Source organism: Tyto alba, unplaced genomic scaffold (assembly GCF_018691265.1).
Source record: "Tyto alba isolate M040663 unplaced genomic scaffold, T.alba_DEE_v4.0 Super-Scaffold_7, whole genome shotgun sequence".
NCBI classification, from domain to species: Eukaryota; Metazoa; Chordata; class Aves; order Strigiformes; family Tytonidae; genus Tyto; species Tyto alba.
The window spans coordinates 35,567,357-35,593,009 of record NW_024881328.1 but is presented as its reverse complement, the minus strand read 5'-3'; the positions used below and the strand labels follow the sequence as shown (position 1 = coordinate 35,593,009).

General features: G+C 37.5%; 1 protein-coding gene across 1 annotated transcript in view; it reads right to left on the bottom strand.

The window, feature by feature from the left end:
• COL5A2 (collagen type V alpha 2 chain) overlaps positions 1-25,653 on the bottom strand; it is a 111,325-nt gene that overhangs the window by 11,316 nt on the left and 74,356 nt on the right. Inside the window, exons 14-47 of the mRNA XM_032995213.2 lie at positions 25,131-25,184; positions 23,905-23,949; positions 22,610-22,663; positions 21,749-21,793; positions 18,597-18,650; positions 16,824-16,922; positions 16,317-16,361; positions 16,109-16,207; positions 15,591-15,644; positions 14,386-14,493; positions 13,665-13,718; positions 12,836-12,934; positions 12,037-12,090; positions 11,533-11,631; positions 11,370-11,423; positions 11,218-11,271; positions 10,609-10,662; positions 9,981-10,034; positions 9,607-9,651; positions 9,058-9,156; positions 8,096-8,203; positions 7,918-7,971; positions 6,104-6,157; positions 5,932-5,985; positions 4,835-4,888; positions 3,897-4,004; positions 3,736-3,789; positions 3,488-3,541; positions 2,259-2,420; positions 2,030-2,137; positions 884-991; positions 676-729; positions 252-359; positions 92-145 (exon numbers count right to left, since the gene is read on the bottom strand). Of these exons, the coding sequence (XP_032851104.1) occupies positions 92-145; positions 252-359; positions 676-729; positions 884-991; positions 2,030-2,137; positions 2,259-2,420; positions 3,488-3,541; positions 3,736-3,789; positions 3,897-4,004; positions 4,835-4,888; positions 5,932-5,985; positions 6,104-6,157; positions 7,918-7,971; positions 8,096-8,203; positions 9,058-9,156; positions 9,607-9,651; positions 9,981-10,034; positions 10,609-10,662; positions 11,218-11,271; positions 11,370-11,423; positions 11,533-11,631; positions 12,037-12,090; positions 12,836-12,934; positions 13,665-13,718; positions 14,386-14,493; positions 15,591-15,644; positions 16,109-16,207; positions 16,317-16,361; positions 16,824-16,922; positions 18,597-18,650; positions 21,749-21,793; positions 22,610-22,663; positions 23,905-23,949; positions 25,131-25,184 (2,457 nt within the window). The remainder of the gene's footprint in view (positions 1-91; positions 146-251; positions 360-675; positions 730-883; positions 992-2,029; positions 2,138-2,258; positions 2,421-3,487; positions 3,542-3,735; positions 3,790-3,896; positions 4,005-4,834; positions 4,889-5,931; positions 5,986-6,103; positions 6,158-7,917; positions 7,972-8,095; positions 8,204-9,057; positions 9,157-9,606; positions 9,652-9,980; positions 10,035-10,608; positions 10,663-11,217; positions 11,272-11,369; positions 11,424-11,532; positions 11,632-12,036; positions 12,091-12,835; positions 12,935-13,664; positions 13,719-14,385; positions 14,494-15,590; positions 15,645-16,108; positions 16,208-16,316; positions 16,362-16,823; positions 16,923-18,596; positions 18,651-21,748; positions 21,794-22,609; positions 22,664-23,904; positions 23,950-25,130; positions 25,185-25,653) is intronic.

Genomic DNA, 25,653 nt, shown 5'->3' with positions numbered 1-25,653 from the left:
GTTCATCATTCTAATTTGGGCTCAGTTTCTCATATACTTTCTTGTAAGAAGTATCTCAGACAAAACCACAATGACCATGGAGAGAACTTACAAGCAAACCTCTTTTTCCTGCACGACCTGGGGGACCCATGGGACCTCGAGAACCCTACAAAGATTGCATACAGAAGATATGTGAAGCAATGCACAAAAGCATACACAATAGTTTTTTTGAAAAACAAAGTATTAAAAAAAAAAAGAAAACTCTCACTTACCGTTTCACCTCTTTGACCTGCATCTCCTGGAGGGCCAACGGGACCTGGAGTTCCTGGACCCCCTGGGGAACCTGGTAAGCCTGCAGGGCCAGGTTCACCACGATCACCCTGTAAAACATGATTTCAACATTACTCATCTAAAGAGGACTGGACTAGACCAAAGCAACAGGACTTTAGTGTTGCTAATCTATTTTCTAGCAATTACAATCTACGAAGATACTCCTGTAAGAACTCAAGTCTGAGTTCGCAGATGCAAGTGTTCTTAGCCTTTAACCAGGTTTCATCAGCTTTAAGAGGTATTACTTATTCAAAACTGCGATGCAGTTTCAGAACAAGCTCCCCATTCAAGTTAACTGAATGAAGAGAAAATCTACAATAAATCAATAATTTGCAGAAATGACTCAAGAAAACAGTATATTCTTACACGTTCTCCAACAGCTCCATCTCGTCCAGGAGTGCCATCATTACCAGCAGGTCCCTAGAGTTATGGAATAAAAATAGGGCTATTGATTAGCTCTATAATCTTGCATTTCTAGAACTACTAGAAAGTCGTTCTCCACCTCTAAGTTCAAGCTGAGGAGAATAACCACTAGACTGTCTTTTTTTGCATGCTACAAGGCTCTATTACTTACTTCTGGACCAGCTTCACCTACAGGTCCAGTGGCACCTGACTGGCCAATAGGTCCTGGGGGACCTTTATCACCAGGCGGCCCTGTGGGACCTTGCTTTCCTGGTGTACCCTAAAATAGACAAGAAATAGCATGTCAAAATTTTTATCACAAAACAAAGAAATCACAAAAAACCTGCTGCCTGCAAAACATTACTCATTAATCCAGTCTGAGGTACCATCAACATTTGTAACTTCCAAATGGATAATTAAGGAAAGTGTGTGATAGAGTTTGAATATATATTTAATATACTGTGTATTTTTATTCAGTCTGTGTTAGTTGCTTTTGGATGGGCTTTTATTGACTAGCAGCAGCATTTGAAGTTACTCTATCTAGTAGCAACTCGAAGCACACACTTCCTTGATATATCAACATCTGATGGCATTATCTGCAATAGGTAAGGTCTTTTTGACTCTGAAAAAATGTAATGAAGTTTGAAGTAAGTACCATGATTTGTTTTTGTCTGTCTCAACACCAACAACTCTTGTTAGCCTGAAATAATTTCTGGCCAATTTTAACTATGAATTGACTTTACAGATCCAGTGGTAATGGCAAATCCTCCACATCATCCCTTTTACTAATTATTTAATGACTTGATATCCTAGATCATTAGGCTTTCCAATAAATATATATAATAGATATGAATATATATATATATATATATAAAATATATATATATATATACACATCCTACATGAAAGCCAAGAGAGCACAAATGGCAATTTTGAAGAGTGTAGTTCACAATTCATAAAGCAGCAGTTACAGAGCATTTACTCATATTCAGGTGACATTTGGGCACCTAAATGAAGAGTCAGGGTTTGTTTTTTTCAAGGATTCAGTTTTAGGTCAATTATGAACATTTTAGCCAGAAGTCTCCCTACTATTACCCACTTACACTTAATTCAGGTTCCAATATTCCATTATGGCAGTAACAAAATCTCCCACCTCATGCGTTTGCATGAGATTTAGTTATTTACTATTGTCTCTATATTTACCCCTGTAATGGGAGTTTTACAGCTTTCTCCTTGTGCTATAAGGGCACTATGCTCTGAATCCCACAATAACAAGAATGCCCAAGGCTGGTGGTATATTGACTTGATTGTTACTTACCGCAGGACCCGGCAGCCCTGGCATGCCTCTCTCCCCTCGCTGCCCTGGCATACCAACAATACCTCTTTGACCAGTAGTTCCTGCTGGACCAGGAGGGCCATCTGGGCCCTGAAATCCATGAAGGGTAAAAACAACATTACTATCATTTCAGTAACAATAAGTGTAATTAACAATGAGACCAAGCCTAGAGTTGGTCTGGGGAGAATTAATAACATCAACCAGGACGTACTGGCTGCCCATCTTCCCCCGCGTCACCCTTGTCTCCAGGACCACCGGGAGGACCGGCTGGCCCTCGATCTCCCACGCGGCCATGTGAACCGGGATCACCACGAAGACCTGGGGGCCCTTCTTTTCCTGGCTCACCAATAGGCCCAGCAGGCCCCAGAGCTCCCTAAGAAGATGAAAACATTTCATTACATTAGACCCTTTTCTGAACAGGACAATTACATTCTAAGGACTGTGTTTTGATTAACTATAAATATGCATACTCTAAGGAAGGCCCAAAGTGTGAATGAGCTAAGAGCTATTATCATCTCATTTATGATCAAATAAATAAACATCTCATCAAATTATGTCCAAGATCAACCCCTTGCCTCCCCCGATCTGCAATTCCAAACTCCCTCTTTTAAATGACACTTTTTCCTGTTTCTCTGTTTTTTACCTCAGGTGTACAACTACTCCTAGAAAACTCACCCTTGTCCATTCTTTCCAATATTGTCGAGCTGAAGTCCATATTCAAACTTTTAATTCACATGGTTCAAATTAGTGTTTTAATGGATGTTTTTTCATTTCTCAAATACTTTTAGAATACTTCATATTTATATTATGTTTTCCATAAACTTCACTCACAATGACTGCACGTTATTTTTCTCATCAAAACATTACAAGGCATATGAAGAGAGTGTCAGAGTTCTCTGTATGGAGTTGAAAACTCACAACTAATTTTTTTTTTTTTTTTTTTTTACATTTTTGAAAATGTATAAACATGAGAGATTTTGTGGTTTGGTTTTGGGTTTTAATTTATTTTAATGGATCTTATGAGTAACTCCACCAATGAGATAAAATCCAGCAAAGGCTTCTTCCTTTTCTAAAAACTCTCCTAACTTCAGTCAACACTGAAGAGACAAAAAAGTTAAAAGTACAGGAAGATACAGGTTGTTGTTTTGTTCCTGTAAGCCAATTAAGTCATTAGAATAGCTTGAACAGCTCAAAGCTTAACTCAGTGAAAAATCCTGCACTATTTTGGACACACTGACACCGGATCAAGCCCAAGACTAATGAGTTTTATTTAATGAAGTTGGATGTAAGCATGCAGTCACAGAAGTCAGTGCTGACAAGCTGTTCTCTTTGTAACACCAGGCCATGAACACTGCTTCACCTTTCCTACTTTATTTAGTCTTCAGGTTTTCAATGACCAGTTTATAAACACATCTATTAGAAATATGACAACTGACTTACAGTAGGTCCTGGAGGCCCAACTCTTCCAGCAGATCCTGGGAATCCAGTAGCACCCTAAAAAACATTTTAATGTCAACATTATTGAAAATATAGCACTGGTTACTTCAAATGTTCTCAGCTGGATTAGTAAGCAAATGTTATAATTACAGACTGAAAAAGAAGCTGAGATGAGGAACAATACATACATTACATAAAATTTCAGTATTAGATTATCTGCAGTCAGATCACAAAAAATAAAATCTACTTACAGGTGGACCCTGAGTTCCTCTGCCACCTTTCAGACCAGGAACACCTGAAGGGCCCTAAGAGGAAAGGAGAAAGAGAGGGGTAATAGTGAACACCCAGGACATTTTAAATAAGCAAGATCAGCCTATGCCACTGGTTCTCTGACTATGTTATTTATACTCACTGGTGGACCAGGAGACCCAGCAAGACCCTGTGGTCCTGGAGATCCAGCATCTCCTTTCTGTCCAGGTTCTCCAGGTTCACCTTTCACACCTGGCTGACCATCAGGACCCTATAAAAAATAATATTTAGAAAAGTCATCAGGTCAGAGAATACCAAACCTTTCCAGCCTAACAAAATAATTTTTTATGGAATTTCTAGAAGGCAAAAAAATATCAGGAGAAGAAATCAGCCCAGAAAACAGTGCATTTGCTCAACGGTTCAGATCATGAGAGCCCTGAAAGTTCAGCACAGTCTTTAGAAGATCACAGACAGGATTTTCTGAAGTCTGAGAAGTCAGAATTTCCATTAAAATATTTTCTTATCTAAGTCACAGTTTTCTTTCCTTTAGAATTTCTATTTTTTCGCAGCAGCTATTACATACCTTAAAGCAAAAGAGACTAAACAAACATTGTCTTTTCTAGTCTTTTTTTTTTCCCATCAAGGGAAGCAGGTGCCTGAGTCTTTGTGAAAGGTCTGAAACACAGTATTTAGGCTGTGAGAAAGTTTGGGGTAATTCATTGGAAAACTCACAAACCTTCCATTTGTTCATGAATTCATTCCAGACTTCACTACGCATAGAGCAAATCTTTGCTACCTTCAGTAGATGACACTTTATAACTTGCCTCATTTTAATCTCAAAGGAGCAACATAGCATATTCATGAAAATATAAAATCTGGTGAACAATTACATAATCTTATCGACAAAACCACTTTTCAAGTGTCTGGGGTATTTACTGGCTGTTTTCTTTACTTGATACACTGATGGGAAAAAGAAACAGCTCTTTTTGTAACAAAAATTCAACTCACGTTCCAGAACACTGCAGTATTATTCATAATGAAGGAAACGAAGTATGTCAAAGCATGACTAAAGGAAACTCATTAGTGTTACAAAACACATACCGGAGGGCCAGCAAAACCAACAGCGCCAGTCGGGCCATTTTCTCCTCGGGAACCCTGAGCAAAAAATTTAGAGTAAGTGTATTTAAGATAAAAGTCTTTCTATATACTGTATAATTTGCAATTAAAAGGACTAGAAAGGATGTTAACTATTTACTGCTACAAGTGTGATTATACTTTCGCTCTATTAAGCAGAATCAAATGTTCTTTCAAATCACAAAAAAAACAGTGTTAGCTATGATGTTATGATCTGCCATATGTTCAAGACAATATGTAAACTTTCAGAATTTAGAGACAGAAGGCATATGCAAGTACTAAAACTCCAATAGAAGAAATTGTGGTCACAACCGCCTCCAGCAACAGCAGGATTAGTCGAAGCGCACACAGTTTATGCAACCCACCATCCCAATTGGATAGACAGGTAAAAAAAGAATAGTTCAAAGATGTATTCTTCTACAAGGTCAGAATGGGCTGTGAGCTGCTTCAACTGAGCTTTCCACGCAGCATTTGTTTGGAAAAGAGAGAGCTGAAGGCTGCCAAGCTCCAGTACTCCCCAGAGGGGTAGAAGCTATTCCAGTTTACACTGGAAATGAGGCTGTTCTGATTTATGACGGAGACATAATCAATTCCAAGCAGTATGAAGGATCTAGAAGGGCTGAGCATCTAACTTCCTAATCAAAGTCAACCCTTAAAATCATAAATAGACCAAAGATGACAAGACTTAGCATAATTAGATGAAAACTACGATATACTTCTGTGCTTAGTCCATCTAAATATTTGTATGTGTAGAGTAGTATCTGGTACGGACGTGCTTTTAAAAAGATTTAAACAATTAAAAGTGGTGGCATACTTTTAGGACTGAGATAAATGAGGGTAACTCTATATAATGATTGCCCAGAAACAAATATAGGACAGAGGAACAAAATCTGCCAATAATTTTACAAGTGCACAGCATCAAGACAGGACACCAGATTTTGGCTACAAAGAAAGGGGAAGAAAAAGAGGAAAATATATCGGCAAATGAGACAAAACCTGGAGTTTGCATCACTGTTACATATTGTTAACTTCTAGCCAGGCAAAAGGCAAACATGTTTACTCACAGGGTTTCCACGGGAGCCAGGAGGACCAACAAGACCCCGAGGACCTGGTTCACCCTTAAAATAAAATTAAAGGTTATTTCCCAAGTAACTTATTAGACAAGTAGCAAAAGTGTCAATAAAGTATGGTAATATTAAGAAACTTCAGTAAGGAATGGCATAAAAATCTGTATACCTTTTCACCAGTGGGACCTGCTGGACCCATTGGGCCTATTGGACCAGGAAGACCCTTTTGAAGAAATTAAGAGAAAACAAGGTTAAAAAAGTGAAGCTTCAAAACTGACAGTTTAAAACTTTTCACATATTACTATTTTCATATGCTTTTCATTTATTTAAATTCTCCTTTATCTCTGAAATCATGTTGGGTCTTTTTTACCTAAAATTTACTTGCATTTCCTCTCCCTGTGGCCAAAATCCCTGCTCTCATTCATTCTCTCTTTCTTTACTAACTTCATAATCTACTTTATGCAGCTTCTATGAATAAGGACAATGACAAAAAAGTCCTGGTTTTATTTTGCTCTCTCAGGAGGAAATTACATCCTTTTTCCCCCATTTGCACAGGAGCTTTCTATTTGTTTTGTGCTAGTATTTCATTGCTTAAATTAGTTTTAACATGTCCATCTTTACTTTTGAAGATTCATTTCTATCTTGAAAACTCCTCAAAAGTGTCCTTTTCCTCTTCATAGGATAGTTAGGCAAATAGGGTCCAATCTCTCCATCCAAACCCATCAACTCCATGTAATGATCCTGCAGCACTATTCATATTACCTTCATATTTAGATATCCCAATTAGGATTCGCTGTCACTAGAAACAGGGTACCACAAATTTACACCGAGTTTCTCTCAAACAAAATTCCCTCTCACTCAAGAATCTGCACTGTACCTTAGTTCAAACTGAAGAGAAATTAAAAAACCACAGCATTAACAAAGGATAGTGCATCACCATCAGTGTTCTAGTGATCAGTAGCAGAAATATCTGCAGACAACTAGCTTTAGAAGAGGGATATACGATTAGTTCAACATTACTTTATCTGTTCATTAGTTACTGTAAGCTATGATGCCTTACAAGGACTAAGAACTATTCTGTATCATTGGATATTATCTGACTTACAAAGAAATTCCAGCTCACAGCTGCTAGTTGTAAGTTGGTGCTTCTGTATGCTAGTGTTCTCCTAAAACCTTCGTTTAACTAGAAATTTTGTCCAGTCAGAATCCTCATCTTTGCTATGTATCTCAGATTTCCAAATGCCTAACAGTTAGTACTCCAACTGGTTTGCAATACCCCAAAATCTCAGATAGATCTGATTTATGTAAAAACTAACTCCAACAGCTTCTGAGAAGAAAATATAGTCAGTGCCTATATCACAAACCCATTATTACATTTGGGATTATTGGACAGTTGATCTATGCAGAAGCATGCATGCAACATGTCTTGACCATTTTGGATTTATTGCCTGTGAGCAGGCCAGCCATGTTATTTAGACACAGGAGGTTCAAAGCTTTTCACAAGTGTCAGCGACCCACTGCCCATATGGGGCTCAGTACATTTAGAGGAATTTTCACCTGTGAAATTCAGGACAGACAGTGGGCAACTCAGTCCAAGCAATAAGGAGCCATCTGCCTTAGCCCAAGAGTCAGAACTGGTGGGTTTGCTTTTTGGCTATTGGTCTCTGCCTGTCCCTTTTTTCATATTTTTGACTATAGTCAGCTTAGCTGCATCCCAAATTAACATGGTACTTCTGGAAATCCTTTCCATTGACATCTTGACTCCCATTATTGATTATACAAAACATGGGCTTGAAACACAGACATCCCAAAACGTTGTGTACAGCAGTCTTGAAAAAGTTGAAGACCAAATTTGGAAGGTAGGGGGAATGAGAATGAATGCCACATTCAGTAGTTTTTAACTCTGTGAGCCAAATACCACTAGCACAACAAGCAATCTGGTGTGTGGAGAGTAGGTCTAAAAAGAGTAATAGATTTACTTACTCTTGCCCCGTCATTACCAGCTGTACCTTCAGCACCTTTCTCACCTATGCCACCCTATGGAAAATACCCAGAAAGTCTCAGTTATGACACTGAATGCTGAGTAGTTCTTACCCTCGAACAACCACAGTATTAAGAGAGAGGTGGTTCTATACAGCACAACAGAAATAACCAGACTTACTCTATCACCCTTGGGGCCGGGCGTTCCAGCAATCCCTCTTTCTCCAGGCATACCTTGAAGACCCGGCGGGCCTGGATCGCCAGGCGTCCCACTAGGGCCTGGGCTTCCCTGAAACAAATACAGAACAAGTTGTTGTCTATTCGTCTGAGAAGTATCTTTGTCTCTAGGCTGCAGAGCATACTGTGCCTGTGTTGAAGTCTCTGGGGTACAGTTTTAAGTAATAATTTTCTCTTAAATTTGGACTTTATTCATGTCCAAATACTTTTCTTTTCCCATTGTGTTACTCAGGAAGTGCAGTTGTCATACAGTACTCCTTCCAAATACATTACTATTTACTCAGTGCATACTGGAGATGAGAACAGGCAAAAAAAGAAGCTGGAGCATCTTTCCAACTTCACCTTGATGGCCACATGGGTCTACTACACAAACTAACTACAGGTAGAAGTTGACAGGGGCAGAGATGTTTTGCTTCTTACAGCTCATGTCCATTACAAGTCCTGCATTACTAGAGGCACTCTCTACCTGGGCTGACCTTCCTAGGCCCATTTATATCAATTGCAGGTGAAAGAAATGCATGCACTTTTCAGTATTTTCTTTTAAACACTCAACCCTGCAAAATGTCTTTGTGTAAACTGACATGGTTCTTAAAATGGAGCCAATGCCAACGGGTTTCCTCTAGTTCAGAAACGGCTTTGCCCTGTTCTACTAAGAAACACAAAAAACATTTTAAACTTCAGACCTATATAAACTAATAAAAAATTTGATTTCTCAACATTTTAGTATCTTGCAAGTTATTATTATACTGGAATAACTTTGTATGTCCTCCTAGAACCCTTATATAAACAACATACCTTTCATGAAAAAATATCCCTTTTACAATAAAAAAGCTCTCTCATGTTCATGCAAATGAGCAGAATTATATATTACATTGCTGCAGCAAAACAAATATCCATTCAGCTTACCTTTGGACCATCAGGTCCATGACCTCCAGCCATACCCTTTTCACCCTGGAGTCCTGATGCACCTGGTTCTCCTCTTTCCCCTGGATTGCCACGTTCTCCCTGAAAAATTGAAAATTATTGCTCATTTAGAAGTCAGAGTATAGTTCTGGTAGACAAAATCCTAAGTACACCGTAAGTGCAGCATTGCTATTCGAACAAAGAACCTGTGAACAAGTTCTACAACAACTGAACAAATAAAAAAGAGCTTTATGCTTTTATTGTTAAAGGTAAGGGAAATAGCATGTTGCTCATCAAACTAAAAACTGTAATGTCACAGTAAGCTACATCACTTAGCAGCTAGTACTCAACACTACTTCATGAGTTATCAAACCATTAAAAGTGTTAGGTTTTACAGAAACCATCTTAAAATGTATCCATGTTTACAACCATTTTACTAGTCGGGAAAAAAAAGTCAAATATTCACTTTAGCTGTTAAAGTCCGTATTATATATCAACTTTCAACCTTGGAGAAGTGTTATGAATGTTTAAACTCTGAAAGCAAATACTTACCCTAGGGCCCAATGGACCAACAGCTCCAGGATCTCCAGGAACACCCTAAGCAGAACAGAACTCACCATTAGAATGAGAGTGTTATTCATAGCCTTATAGCCATGGAAATTAGAGATAAACATTTTCATATCCAATGTATTGCCAATGTAGATGGCTACTTCTGAGTATTAGTGGTCCGTGATAAGAGGAGATAGTCCAACTCAATCCAAGAAGCTGGTGAGATTCTAGTAATTGTTTTATCCAAAAGCAGTATTCAGCTTGCAGATTGCATCAGTACATATTTTGAAACAGAGTGGGAAATTAAATTACAAAGAGAAGGCAAAACTACTTTTTGAACCGAATTCTTGTAAAATTCTTGTTAAATCAGAAATTACCTGATCACCTGGTTTTCCTCCCTCACCTGGAGGACCTGGTGGCCCGGGCAAGCCCTGTAAAAATATAATTAAATGGTCACTAACATGCTAGAAAGTTATGCAAATCCAGATTTAATTAAGACATCAAGAATACGAAAGTAGTAGTATGCTCAATACAAGAGTATGCCCTCGGAGATCCCCAACCAAAATAGTTACATTAATATTTCACCAAAGTGTTTTCCCCCCACTAAACGAGATGGCAGCCCTTCTTAAGCATTTGCATGACATATGCATATCAGCCCTAAAAATAAAGTTCTCTATAAACAGAGATTGAATTAACTTAATTAATACTTCATTATCAAAACAATTATTTTGCTCCATATTTGGCACATCCTTGGAAAATCTCCAAATTAACACTGAAAACCAACAAAGGTTTTCTCAAAGGATACAGAGCTGTTCTGTAAGCCTTTGCCAGTTCAGTTCAGTGCACAGCTGATGTGAAAGCTAAGTCTCACTAATTATTATGAGCATCATTGCCTTAGTTCTGAATTTGTGTTTTGTTAAACATCGCTTTGTTGAATTTCTCCAATTTAAGCTGATGAAGACATAGCTGTTTAATTTTTTCCTTAATAAAAATGAATGCACATACCTGAAACCCTGTAGGACCTGGAGGTCCTTGTTCTCCTCTTTCTCCTGCCAGACCCTACACAAAGGAAAGCAGTAAGTATACATTAGAGGAATACAGACAGACTCCACAACTTTTCTTCTCTCTATGTATGTATATTTCCAACTATGTATTTGTTTATTATACATTTTTACTTATGCCAGGCCAGGATACACCCTATCTGAAAGATGTAAAAAGATATATCTTATTTCTTTAAGATCCCCCTCCCCAAATGTCTGTGCTGACAGGAAAACAATCGTAGAATCATAAAATCTCTTAGGTTGAAAAAGATCTTAAAGATCATCAAGTACACTTAGTTCCACTGAAACCAAGGAAGCTAGGAAAATGAACTATGAGAAAATTTTGCTCCTTGCACTATTTTTTATAAAGGTCAGTAAAAGGACTTACACTTTTAATACATATATTTTCTAATACAAGGCTTCCCATTTTTCTTGGAAATTTTTTTCTTTAAATGTTCTTGGAATTTTTTTTGGAATCAACAACTGGCATGAAGATAGATAAAAATAGAATCAGAAAGAGCAATAAACGGATGGAGTGATGAGCAAGCAGGCAGAGTGGTAAAAGTTGACTTACTGGTGGGCCAACAGGACCAGAAGGACCAACTTCACCATCTTTACCAGGGGCTCCCTAAATTAAAATGACATAGGAAGAAGTCTTAGATAGTGAACATATATAACAGAAAAGCATCATTTTCTCTAATCACTGAAAATAACAGTCACACTCACTCTCTGTCCTGGGACACCTGCATTTCCTGCTTCTCCAGGTTTTCCAGGATCACCCTAATTTGCAGAAATAAAAATTACTGTATTTAGATACTGGCTTTATCCATTAAAATATATGCAAATTTTTAAATTTAAGCAGATCTTGGGTACCCAGTGCCATACTCACACTACTACCCTTTGGCCCAGGAAGGCCCATGCTGCCTGGCTGACCTCTGATTCCTATTGAACCTGCTGGACCTGGACGTCCATCTTCTCCAGGAGCACCCTAAAGAGTTTTAAATTGAAAAATTTTGTATATATAAAAAATAAAATTAATCTGGTTTGGTGTCATGGTTATCAGTTAAAATGTCTTTAAAGCAGACATAGCTTTAGCCATACTTCTAGGTTTAACCGAATACTACACAATTATCATCATCGAGCCATTACGTACAAATACTTCATTGTTTCCTTAATATATGTAAAAATATTGCAGCAGATGCTAAACAACAAACACTGCTACATAAACAAAACCAGAGGAACATTATTCACACTCATTTTGGAGCTGAGAATCTAAAGTGAACACCCAGAAGATGAACCTTCAGAAAGCAAGAAAATTCAAGTTAATAAAAGTAATTTCAATGAGCTGGGACCTTTGAAGTACTCTGAAAGGATTAATTTTTGTGTTGCTTACCAAGGGGCCAAGTTTTCCTTCTGGGCCTTGAACACCTGGATTTCCTGTCAAACCCTAAAAGTGGGAATAATACTGGTGTTGAATCGTGCATATAATTCTAGAATGATAGAGAAATGTAAATAAATCCAAAAGATATGCTCAGTTTCTACCATGGTACAAACACTAAGACATTCTTTACACAAGAGTATCTTCTCTGTATCAAAGATCCTCATCCTTGTCTTCACTTCATAGCTTCATCCCCCACTGCCTTTGGTCTTCCCCTTTTCCCCTTCTTCCTTTTCTTGTTTTTTCACCTCTTGAGCTTCTCTCAGGCTCATCTTTATTTCTGCTAACATTATGCAGTGATTTAGATCACATCTTATACTTGCCGCTCCACTTCTCTTCTTTTGTGATATTCCAAATTCTCCCAAAGTATTTTTCCTGAAGAAAATCTCTAGATGGCATGCACCACTCTACTATGTAAGTTATCAATCCCCAATGTAATGAAGTTCTGGCCTTCAATTCATGTTATCTGTGGCAACTGTGTGCTTTACAAGCACACTTCCTTCAGTTTCATTAGCCAGTCTCAATCAGAGCTATTTCTCCTTTTTTTGCAGACAACTGGAACCTGTGCTTCCCAACATCAGTAGGAAAGACAGACAGGTATTTTTGTCCTTTACACTTTAAGGACCCCCACTGAAATAAGTCTGCCTTTGTATAATAGCTTCTTAATTCTGCAAAGTTAATTGCTGCCTTTTGAAAATGAAAAATGTCATGGTTTATAGTTGTGGTTTATTGCATACTGCTACTAGCTCCTTACCCTTGCACCTGGGAGGCCAGGTTCACCAGGACGCCCAGGATCTCCCTGACCTCCTTTAGGACCAGAAGAACCTGCTGGACCGCGCTCCCCTTGGGCACCCTAAAAGACACCAACTGGCTAGTAATTAACAGGTAGCAACAGTGAGAGAACAGCAACTGTAAGAGAAGGTTAAATGAAACAGGTATCTTGTATTAAAGACCTAGTTTTGCAAACAGAGTTCCAGATACATTTATTATTATCACTTTGTCCCTCCAAATTATTACTTAAAAGTTGTCTGTTCCATAAAACAAATCTATATAAGGATTTTAGAATGACTGTATTTTTACCAAGAAGTTAGGAATTTACAAAAACACTAGACAGATACATATGTGAGTCACCTCCCTGTAAGCCTTAGAGCACTTAGGAAAGCCAAAGACAGAAAAGACTATCTGTTCAAGGGACAAGTCTAGAAAAACTATACCACACACAAAGAAAAAGAAATTCTTCAAATAGTTACCTACTATAGAGTAATACATAAAACTATATAGCAGTAGAAACAGGTCAACATCTCTTATCTATTTGAGCATGAGGGAGCATTAAGTCAGGGACAAGCAAGGAAAGCTGAACATCACAGGAATTGAAAGTGACTTTTCCCCAAAAAATATTTAGTCTCAAAACATTCGTACCCCTTTTAGACATTTGTCAATTCCTTTTAATGCTACTTCCAATGATTTTGACAATCTGCCCATTTGACAAGAAACATACATTTTTAATGGAACACTTTCTCTCTGTATGTCTGTAAATTTTACAAATTGAGCAAATAAAAGACAGACACTTTAATTTCATTTACCTTTGGTCCAGGCAAGCCATCAGAACCTGGAAAACCACGATTACCAGGAGCACCCTGGGAAAAGCCATAGATACAAGATTATCATCTTAATTTTTACATAATTTAATGCAAATAAAGTACTAGATTTATGGTTTGGGGGTTCAGTTTATTTCCTTACAACTTTCTTACAATACTTTAAACTTGGGGGGTTTTTAACCACTTGGAGTGGTAAAAATACCAATGTGTCATTCATGCATGATGAACAGCTCCTATGTGAACAGCCTCATTGAAAACAAGATGGCCACTTGTAAAGGGGTTAAGCAAAAATCTGCATATTAGCTTGTCACATCACCATCACTTCTGCTACAATACTGTCCTGTGCATTGAACCGCAAATGAAAATATCCAGGGTAAAAATAATGCACAGTATGACAGATTTCTTTTCCCCCAGAATAATAAGCAGAAGTATGATCTATTTATTCAGGACACAAAAACCATCATGCCATATTTTTGTATCTCGATCCTCAGGGTATCATTTTCAAAAAGAATGTATGAGAGAAGACAGCATACTAAAATCACTAATCTGATATAGAACCAATTTATAGACACAAATTAACTAGTTAGGAAAATAATGATTGACTAAACCCACAACAAAGCCGTGAGAAAGTTCATGGTTAGGTCAAGAGGTTTTTTTGGCTTAGCAGTGTATCTCTCAAAGCATATTATTCCTTTGCATTGCTTACCCGCTCTCCAATGGGACCTGGTGGACCTACTGACCCTGGATCACCTCGAGGACCTCTTTTCCCTTCTTCACCTACAGGGCCAATGGGACCCTGGGGACCTTGAGGGCCCTAGTGAAAGTAAAATATTTTCCAAAACAATTACTGTTAAACTCACCACTTCTCTGGTATATTGAAACAGACTGTCTTCTAAGCATCATACAAATTTTTCCAAATAAAGGAGGAAAAAATATAGCTAGATTTTGAATCAGTTAAAAATGCAGCTTTTCAGCATCAGCTTTTCTCTTTTACAATGTTCGGTAGCTAATATTTCAGTAAGAAGTGTACTATGAATAAACTAATTCTGCAGTTTGGCTGTACAGTGCTTCTTATAATCACCTGTTTGCTCAGATACAACAATTTGCATTTATTATTATCAATTGGACAAGCTGCAAAGGATTCACAATTCAGTGAGACTTGTAGAAATTCTCAAAGAAAGGAGAAGACAGTCAACTGTAAGGAAACTATTACTTCAGCTGTACGTTTTTTTCATTTATTACATGATCATTTAACTAGCGAAAAACTGAAGATTGATTGACAAGTCAAACTGACTAACTGCATAATCACTTTTCTTCCAAAATTCACATGGTTACAGCATGGAATTAGCCATGTTCTCAAATGATCTTTCACAAACATTAGCTGTGGGCCAAACAACTATGCACATCATACAGGTATAAATATTTATATTGATGTAAAAATAAAATATGATTAATATATACATAATTCCATAAGTATAAAATGTATTAAATATCATTTCAGAATAAAAAAGGACTTTTTCATTATGATTGGCAGACAGACCGGTGTACTCTTAAATGTTCAGAAGCATATGGATCTATTTCTCATGAGATGAAAAAAACAGAATAAACTCATTCTGCATGCTACAGAAATCTCAGCAGAGGCACTAATTAGTTTCTCTGTTCTTGTATCCTGTACAGTCTATACCGGGTAGCTGATTTATAACATCAAGGACATGCTTCACCATTCATTCTTAGTATCATCTAGCCAGGTTCACTGTGGTTTGTATTCCACAAGAACTACTCAAAAAACAGAAGTAATCTTCTGTGGATAACAAGCATCAGAAGTGTCTTGAAAATTGTAAGAATCTATTCAAAATACTTATACAAGCCTTTGTGATTCCCTTTCATCTTACAAAGTACACGGAGACTTACAGGTTCACCTTTGGGTCCTGCTTCTCCCTTGAAACCTGGGACACCAGGGTCTCCCTGAAAACAAACATGAATAACACCCATTAGATTAAAACTCTGTATACATCATTCAACCATTCTAGATTATGCTATGAAACAGAAAAACGAGTGTAGTAATTACAAAAAAAAAATTGGGTAGCAACTAGTTGTAGTTAATACAAGAGGATGCTTACAATCATTTGTGTTTCCCCTAAGCATGCTTGTTTATTATGATGTTATCAAGACAAAAATTTAAGAGAGACAATTTCAGAAGATAATTGTTGCTGTTTGTCCAAGTTTATATAGACACCTAAGAAGGCCACTAAGAAAGTAAAACCAGTATTTCAGACACACAGAAGATTCACAAGATCCAAGTCTCAGCATACTCACTAGCATGTTATTAATTTATTTAAAGGCACCTCACTGTTAATCACCATTTCCATTACACAGCATGACACATTTGCTAGACATCATAATTTTCACAGAGACAAAGATGTGATTACCGGCTGGCCTCGAATACCAGGTGGGCCAGTACTGCCTTGTGGTCCTGGGGAACCTGGTGGACCTGATAAACCAAGAGGGCCTCCAGTGCCTGCAGATCCCTATAAACAGAAATAACAGCAAGCACGGTAAGGGAAAAAAATAATAAAAATAAGGAAATAAAATAAATCCACTTACACAATTTCTTCAACGGGTGATATGATCACTTACAGTTGGGCCTTTAGCACCTGGAGAACCATCTGTCCCTTCAGTACCCTAAAAATAATGCACCATTCATTAGAATTAAATTTGATGAGGAGAGTATCAATAACAAAGCATAAGATAATAGTTATTTTATCCACTTTCCAAGACCAGACAATAAAGGCTATTAAGTAAACATAGAAATGTAAGATCTACTTGTGCAAATGCTAATCTGAGTAATAAAGCATGAAAATTAATGTGACTTTTAATCTCCAAGACCCTACGTTTAAACTTAAGCTTTAAGCAGTTGCAGGATTGAGACTGTATCAGGTTGTGTAACTTTCCGTTTTCCAAGTTGCTTTAACTAAATAATGAAAAGTTATTTTCAACAAAACAAACACAAAACGAATTATACCTTTCCTTTTCTGGTAAAGAAGCAATCTGAGCAAAATTCAGTGCCTATCAAGTTGGGTATTAAAATCCACTATAAACAGGCAACATGCGCAAGCTGAGCACTGAGGAACTCAATGTACTTACAGGAAGACCTTGTGATCCAGCTGGGCCCTGTGGACCTGTTTCACCTCTTTGTCCTTGAGGACCTTCAGGACCACGAGGACCCGTTGGACCTGCTTCACCCTAAGGTTTCACAGGAAAAAACAACTGGAGATTATTTTGCTCTAAAAAGTAGTCCTTCAAAGTAGCTAAGGAGGAATATTGAGTTTATATGAGAAAAACAGTTCAGGTTTTGAAATAGTTTATTATCTTTAAAATACGTTTTTGCTTACCTAATTCTGCTTCTACTACTTCTATGTGAATGTAAACTTTAAAATTACAAACCAAATTTTTCCTCAATGTATACAAGGACAGGGAAGCTTTACTACAGAGAAGGAGCACTATATCCAGTGGCCCAAACCAGATCAAATCTTTTAGATATACATCTCTCTCCAAAATCACAGTATGTATCTATAATTTGTCAACTTTTTTTTAACTTTGTTAACAGTTAAGGCTTTAGATTTAGAACTGATAACACATCTGGGGTTTTTTGCACATCTGGGGTTTTTTGGGGGGGATTAACTCACTGTTGCAACACTGTATCGAATAGAAAACCCATGTAAGATTGGACTGGATACTCCAATAAAAAAATTCCTCCTGGCATCTCCTTTGAATTCTATCTTTATATAGGAAATTTGCCTTTTGGAACTGATGGCTGTTAATATCACACCTTCGTAACCGACGCCCCCATCTTCATTGTGTAGTCTGCTTAGCTTTTATGAGTTCAAAGCAGCTATTCCAATTTTACATCATCTGATGATCAAACTTGAAGGTAGCTCCTCCTTTTCAAAAGCTTTCATTGATTCATCATGTGACAGCATCTCCAAATATTTATTTAGGTATTAAGTAGTGCTTAGCCATACCAAAACATTTTATGGCATGCACTAAAAGGTCTATCATTTAATTGTATACATTATGTTAATACTCATATTAAAACTTGTTTCCAAAAAAATGTTTAGTGAATGTTGCCAGCTTCAGAACAACGCAAAACATTTACTGAACTTGGCTACCTGACTGAGAGTTTCTTCTTGTATAATTTTTTCCTACCACTTTTTAGGAGCGTAAAGGAGCAACTGGATGGAGGGCAAGTATAAGCAGTATAAAAAAGCTGCATGAGTTGTCTTTTCTATTTTTGCAGACATATTCTCAAGACTAGGAAAAAAAAAAAATTGAGCGCTTTATTGAAAAACAAGACCAGGAAGTCCCACAAAGACAGCACTGCAGCCAGTGGAAACTTTCCATTTCAGTCCAATCACACAGAGCCATAAAAGGCTGTAATCGCCACTTGCTCTACTGTGATGAAGTGAGGTACATCTCTGTTGGGGTTCAAGCATTTTCCTTACCAGTCTATGTCATCTCAAGAAGTGTTTTCAGTCAGAACCAGAAGTTTCGGCCCTAGAAGGTGCTGCTCCCGTACTGTCTTAGACTAGTTCTCTCTATTTAACTTGTAATAATGCATCTTGTTACTCTTTGAATAGACTAGACAAGATTCCTAAGGCACACCATGATAGTCACCTTATAATCACCTCTTAGCTCAAGCAAAAGTGAAAGCAAAGAAAGTATCCTGTGGTGAACTGCAATTGCTTTGTTTGACTTCTGTTTCCTATCTTCTGTCTCAAGGTCTCGACTAAGATTGATTTCACAGCAACTCTTAGGGACCTGTACACATGCCAGTCTGAACGTTGCGTAGCCTAGTACACATTTTATAATTCTGTGTTGTTAGACATATTGAAAAGATATTTTTATTTTATTTTTTACCTTTACACCAGGAGCACCTGGAAAACCTGGAGAACCAGTTATGCCAAGTGGGCCCTATAAAAGACAGACACAAAAAGCTGTAATTCTGCAGTTTAGATCACACAAATTAGTATCTAATCACTGGCTAAATATGGTTCTGGGATTAAACATATTTTTTAGTCATAAAACATTTGTTCATAACAAAACCAAACTAACTATAAATATTGTTTTTCTAAGTGATACACATACATTCTGTGGAATTGTGGTGCAGTATTTCTTTTCATAATGTATTTACTGACTTCAGCAAAGCTCATTCAGCTATTAATGTGCAAATTGCAACATACACAATTGACAATTATTATAGGAATTGTTTTTCAATTTTAGTTTTTTAAAAAATACTATATCCTCTTTTAATATCTATGTTATTGTGGTATGGTAATGAAAAGGTCAGATATTTGTTAAGCAATCACAATTTGTCCTACATAATGTAGCAAAGGAGGGTTTCAATTCTTTTAAACTTAAAATACTAATCTAGAAAAGAGAAATAAAAGCCACATTTACATTGAAACAACTGGGTTGCTAGACAAGATTTTTGAGGTGAGCAATATGACAAGTGAAAATATAATTCAAGGCTATGCAACTACATGCCCCGCTTCCTACTCTTCTGCCCCACTGAGATTCCCAAATTCACATGCAATTTCACTCACAAGTTTTCGAAACACAGATTTTGTATCAAATTTTCAAGGCTGTATAGACAAGATGTACAGGAGAGACAGTTTAGTGCTTGGATCTTTGCCCGGAGACAGGCAGGTATTTCTGGCACAGGAAGCGGAGGAAAGGCTGGGTCATGCCACACCACAAAACACAAAGCTGTGCAGCTCCCCAGGCCAGTACAGCTCTTCCCAAAGAGCATTATATCTCAAGCCAGCCGGTGCTGCACCCAAGGAGGGCTGACAGCTGGGGCAGGCTGCGGTATGGATGTGGCTGTGCTCTCTCTGGTTCCAGAGGCAAACTCCTGGCGCACCGCGCTGCAGAGCGTCCGCACATCTCACACGGTGGCGGGGACATGAAGCTTGGGTGGGACTCGTGGCATGGCAGGCTGTCCAAACTCGCTAGGAAAGCAAACTTCACGTGTGCACACTTGAATATAACTGTATGGTCTGACACAAACCTTATTTTGCTAAACAGAAAGACTTCCAAGTTAAGGGTTTTAGGGAAAATTTGTAAACTGTTTCCATTTTCATAACGCCTCTCGTGCTGAACAAAACATTCAACAGAAGACCTTTCTACTGTATTATAAACTCTCTGGATGGCGGCACACAGTGGTTATAAATATTCACTACAACACAGTTCCCACATGATTCCGCTTTATCTTTTCCTGATTTTCTCTCTTTTTGTAAAATATGATGCATGATGTGAAAAAATGTTCTATGTAATAAAGCTCTGCTGACAAACTTAATAAGATCAATCTGTCCCACTGAGCATTAAATACAGACAACATTTCTGCCATGACCTTCCACTGGATTGCTACAGAACTGATGTAACAGCTCGCTAAGTACATTTTTGAAAACCTGTGTCCCAGTTTATTGGATCACAAATACATGTCTGCCAAATCTCTCTCTTGTTGCAAGAAGAATTTCAGAATTATGGTGTACACTGCACTGACCCAAATAACAATGCATTTCATTAACTCTTCCTCCAATGAAAGACATATGCATTAAGTACCAGTATCTCCTTTGTGACACTACATGGGATTTTACCAAAAATATCAGCCAACCAATTATCATGTCCAGTGTAGCTGAGCTCATATATTACGCCAAATAAAAATTTCAAGCTCCATATAGAATTTCATACCTCGGGAACTAGTTTTTTTTAAACTTTATAGTTTGCTTTCCATACTGAAAAATCTTTTGTTTCAAAGCGTCTTCTAACAAGCTACCCTTCTTTCATAGTCAACAAATAATTGAGGTTTGCAGCTTTTAGAGACTTACACTCATTTTTTGAGCTTCTATTACAGTTAATTATTTCTTAATGAACTTTGTAATAAAACTGTCTGTTCATTAAGATGACACAGGAAAATGAAAGTTTCTCAAGACATATCACTTAAAGAGCATGCACAGAATGAAATTTTAATTAGGCGCAGGTATGGCTTGGGGTTTTGAAGGGGTTTTTTTGGTGTGGTGTGTTTTGTTTTTTTGGTTTGCTTTGTTTTTTTTTTTTTTAAAAAAGTTGACTTTCATAAAGTGGCAAAGTCTCACGTTGGCCACACCAACAGGCAGAAACTGTCAACCACATCACAGAACTAATGCTTTCAAAAAAAATAAAATAAATAAATAAAAAAAAGCATGCCACATTTTTAAGGTGGAATCTGGCCTTGTACAAACAGTACATAATTGTCATAAGCTTTCATTTGCAAAAGCAACAAATATTTAACTGTATGTATGTGAATAGTTCCACTGGTTTCCTAACACATTTGCTCTTGTAAATTGACTTAAATGCATTTTGCAAATGCACTGTGAGACTGGACTGTAGGACTGAAACCATCACCCTTTGATACACCAACATCCACACTTTAAACTGCCACAGCCACCTTTAGCTCTCTTGCAAGCATTTGAGAACTACCGCAGTCACGCATACCATGCTTTCTCAGTTTGGCCAACATTCACACATAGGTTTCCATCCAACGTGTGACTGTCCATAATTAAAAAGCTGTCTTTTACACATTTTGTAATGGATGAATTTCAGGTAGCAAGTTCTGTGATCTGTGAGCGGCATTTCTTCTTGCTAAGAACGGGTGCAACCTCATTTACCAACTTCCTATGTGAAGGAAGATAACACACAATTATAAACTGTTTTATATTACAGCACATATCTTATGTCCCTGCAATATGGACCTCACTTCATAAAAGCATCAAAGCATCACCCCTCCGGGGAAGGGCTATAGCCTAACCACTCTGCAAATTAAAACCTTTAGATGAAACAAGCTACGGAGTATGATTTCTCAGAGGACAGCATTAAAGCTATGATGAGTAGAACTAGAAATCACTTACAGATAATTCTAGGCGTACTTACTGTTACCAGCAAATGCCAACGTTTTTTTGTGCTTCTTTTGGTAGTGTCAAAAGCCAAGTGGCAAAAATAAGGTGAAAAAAATAGGTAAGAAAGAAACCTACCATTGGTCCTGGCTTCCCAGGCATACCATGCTGGCCACGTCCACCCTAGATATAAAAATGGACAAGACAGAATATTTATAAGAACTCTAATTACTGTTAGCATTTGTGATAACAGCCATATATACCAAAGTGATCAAAGAAATGCTGGATTGTAGAGCCCTCCAAACACTAGCATGGAAAACTTCTGGAAGAAATTATGCTCCCCCTCAAGTAAATGGATTTCACTATTTTCAGAGAGGCCAGAATTTTGATAGTATAATTGTATGGAGCACATAAAAGTCACTGGGAGAAATGCCAGAACAAACAACACTTGACACTAGACATAAAGCAACAGACAGAAATTTCTACTCAAATATGATGTCATGTCAAAGCTAATCTTTTTGCTGAAAAGTAAAATAATTTCTAAGATGACAGTTTTATTAGATGGAATAAAATTATAAGTCTTTATTTAAATTAAAAGCCTAAATTTCAATTTTAAACTTTGTTCCAGACAAAATCGATACATATTATTTGTAGTTGAGTAATTTTTGGTGAAAATACCTTCTCACAGAAACAAAGAAGAAATTTTTGTATCACGGACAAAAGCTGTTGTGATGGTATTTGGTCTCATGGCCAACTATGGTATGAGAAATTACCATACAGCTAGCATTCTCCATTTAAAACTGCTTTTGGCTTTTGAAATTTACAGGGAAGGTCTTGACCCACAAAACTGTGTTCAGGCCCTAACTTTCTTAAGCTACAGCAGAACTCACCAGGGAACTGACTAGAAGTCACATGAATAAACATTTTCAGGCTCAGGGATTTCAACTTAAGTAAAGCAAGGGAAGAATTACAAGGAGGAAGAAGGAAGATGCTACTTACAGGGGCACCCTGTGGTCCAATTCGACCTCTTTCTCCTGGCATTCCTCTAGGTCCCTTGAAGAGAGAACAAAAAGTGCATTATATAGGAGCTCATCATGGCAGAGTAACAGAAAGGGTTACAGTTTGTTAGACTTTTCCCTTCATAGTGAATAGAATACATGCCACCCCCTCTTATTTTCTTTTTATTTTTTCTTCTTTTGCTTTGTTTTTCACTTAAAAAAAAAAAATGAAAACATTCTTGACTTCTCCTTTGCTTTAAGTAAGTTTCATACTGTATTGCTGTTCATCGATTCTGTGCTCAGTCTTCTTTATTTGCTTTTAACAAGAATATGATTAGGTTCACTGAGACTACAAGCATGGTAAGTACAGATGATGTGAACAAAAGTTACAGAGCCGTTATTTTTTTACCTCCTGAAGGTGTAGCTTATCTTGTCCTACAGCAGGAAAGAAGTAGCAGCTTACATAAATCCTTTCAGCCTCATAGGCTTGCCCAGTGTAAATTTAATAGACTGTAATTTCTCTTTTCCTGTTCCAACAGTATTTCTAGTTTTAAACACATCAGAAGAAATACCGTATATACTCACCAAGGATAACAATGCAATCTCATTTACTACGGCTCATTCACAAACTAGGTTCCACTTCAGAGATACTACATTCTGCATGACACAAGATAGTGCTTCGCAGAGACATGTCGTTATCTGATATCAGAAAGCTGCTTTACTTCCAGAAGCACTGCTGAGAGTTGATTTTTGGCATGTTACACTTCTCACAAGTATACAGTTGTCCAAAACCACATCTGAAGGAAAACTACTTTGAGAAAAACTTTCTCGGTTTCATTTCCACGCTATGCATGCTTATTCTCACCATAACCTCCAAAATCCTCTGTCCATGGTTTTCTTAGCTAGTGCATTTCTGAGCTAAATTATTGCACTTCTGTCTCAGAGCAACCTAATCCATTTTCTTCTCATATTGAAATCACTCCGCATGAAGCATCAACATATAAAAAAAATTCTTTTCACCTGACACATGAGTAGGTAAGCAATCACAAAATCTACATTCAAGCTTCTGTTGAGCCTTCTGATTTATTGTTATTGTCTATGTCTGTGAATTGCGAAGAATAACAGCCTATAGCGGACCAAATTTACCGTCAGTGTAATAGAAAATAAAGTCCTAATTAAAAGAAAGTTCAGCTTCATGACAGCAAGTACAAATATCAAAACCTTAAAATTCCTATTGGCAATAGCCTTTACAGTCTTAAAGCCACTTCTGTAATACCCGATGCACATGACACTCACTAGAGGACCCGTTGCACCCATGGCACCTGTTGGTCCGGATTCTCCCTAGAAACGGGAATGAAACGACACGATTAGAGGAAACAGGTTAGAAGAAAATGGAGTTACATGTTTGATCCCTGTCCTCCGTGTTAGACTTACGAGGCAGATTTGCAGAGTCACCTGTGTGTATCATGGGTACTGTTCCCCTGCTGATGGGAAATGCCATATTTACATGTTCTCAGCGAAGTGGACTTAGCTCCTACGTGCCATAGCTAACAGCCCACACCACCTACCACACTGTTGCTACCAAGCCTTCTGCTGTTGTTGCCTCCACAGAGGCAATCTCAGGAAAGAAACAGTTCCTTACACAAACTATCCTTAACTACTGATTTCACATTTAAATTTAGATTTTGGAAGATTCACTTCGTTTACTATGTTTTTAATCTAAAGGAATAGTTCTGTCCCACCTGTGTTTACTGTTTACACTGGGCCAAAAATGTTTCAGCATCGGCACTGATCAGTGTGGAAAAGCTTAGAAAAAAGTGTTTTATGCTCTTTTAAAATAACTTCTAATCCATCTTGAAAAGATTGTCTCCAGCTGGCTATCCTGTGTTACCACTGCTTTGAGCAGAACTTGTAAGAGTGCTGCAGTACCAGTGAGGGTCAAAAATTCTAAGACAGTAAATTTGTTAAGTGAAAAATAGTCAGTTTGATGAAATATATTCTCCTCTCCAATGATGCCTGTCTCTCCTAAGCCAATCTCTAGCATGGTAATCCAAAAGAGAAGAGTCAGATTTTAGTTACTCATTGCTTTATTTTATTTTATTTTATTAAACAATGTTAGAAAACTGGCTTTCATCTCAGCCTCGTCACATACTGCAAGACGTGCATGGGCTCTTTGCTAACAAACTTTGTTATCTTCAGTATTATATAGGTTTCACAGACAGACCACAGTCAATTCACCTAGCTATACCTAAAATGAGGCAGAAAACTAAGCCCCAGCTGAAACTGTGACTGGCACTATTGAACCCTCTTCCCGTATAAAGCCCAGACATGTCATTGTTTAGCAGTTTATATGGATCAAACACACAGTAAAAATGGACAACTCCATGTAGCCTCTCCACTTCATACAAGTAGCACTGATAGGAGAGGGTGCAAAGCTGCATTCATAAGATCTACTATTTTTCATTATTTTGGCATTACAGAAAACATGCTTAAGTATTTAGTTCTTTGGGCCATGAAAATACCTTTGCTCCAGCTGCTCCAATTTCCCCTTTTGGACCATCAAGTCCTTTCAATCCCTGTAAGAGTTATAAAAATATGGAGAAATCATATTTATATATGTACACATATAGAACATTCTTACTATTATTGTTAAAATAACTCGATACTAAAGTGTTAAGAATGGATCTGAGGTGCCAAGAACAAGAAAGGAAAAAAATAAAGAAGAAAAAAAATGGATGGAATAAAGCTTTTAAACATTGCCTAAATGGAAACCATTTGTACAAGGTACATTTCCTTGGATTTGGTTTCCTTTTTAAAACAAGAAAGTTTAAAAAAAAAATTCTAAAGAAACAGAAAGGAGGCTCTGAGCCATAGGAAACCTATTTATTCCTCCCCAAAGTACAATTCTGGCCAGAAAACTTAGTAATTTGTAATCACTCCATGTTGCAAACATATCCACCTCTCAAGTTCCCCACCCTAATGCAAGACTTGCCAACAAAGTGAGAGAACTGTCAGGTTTGTGCCTCCTGAAGCTTGGCAGGGCTC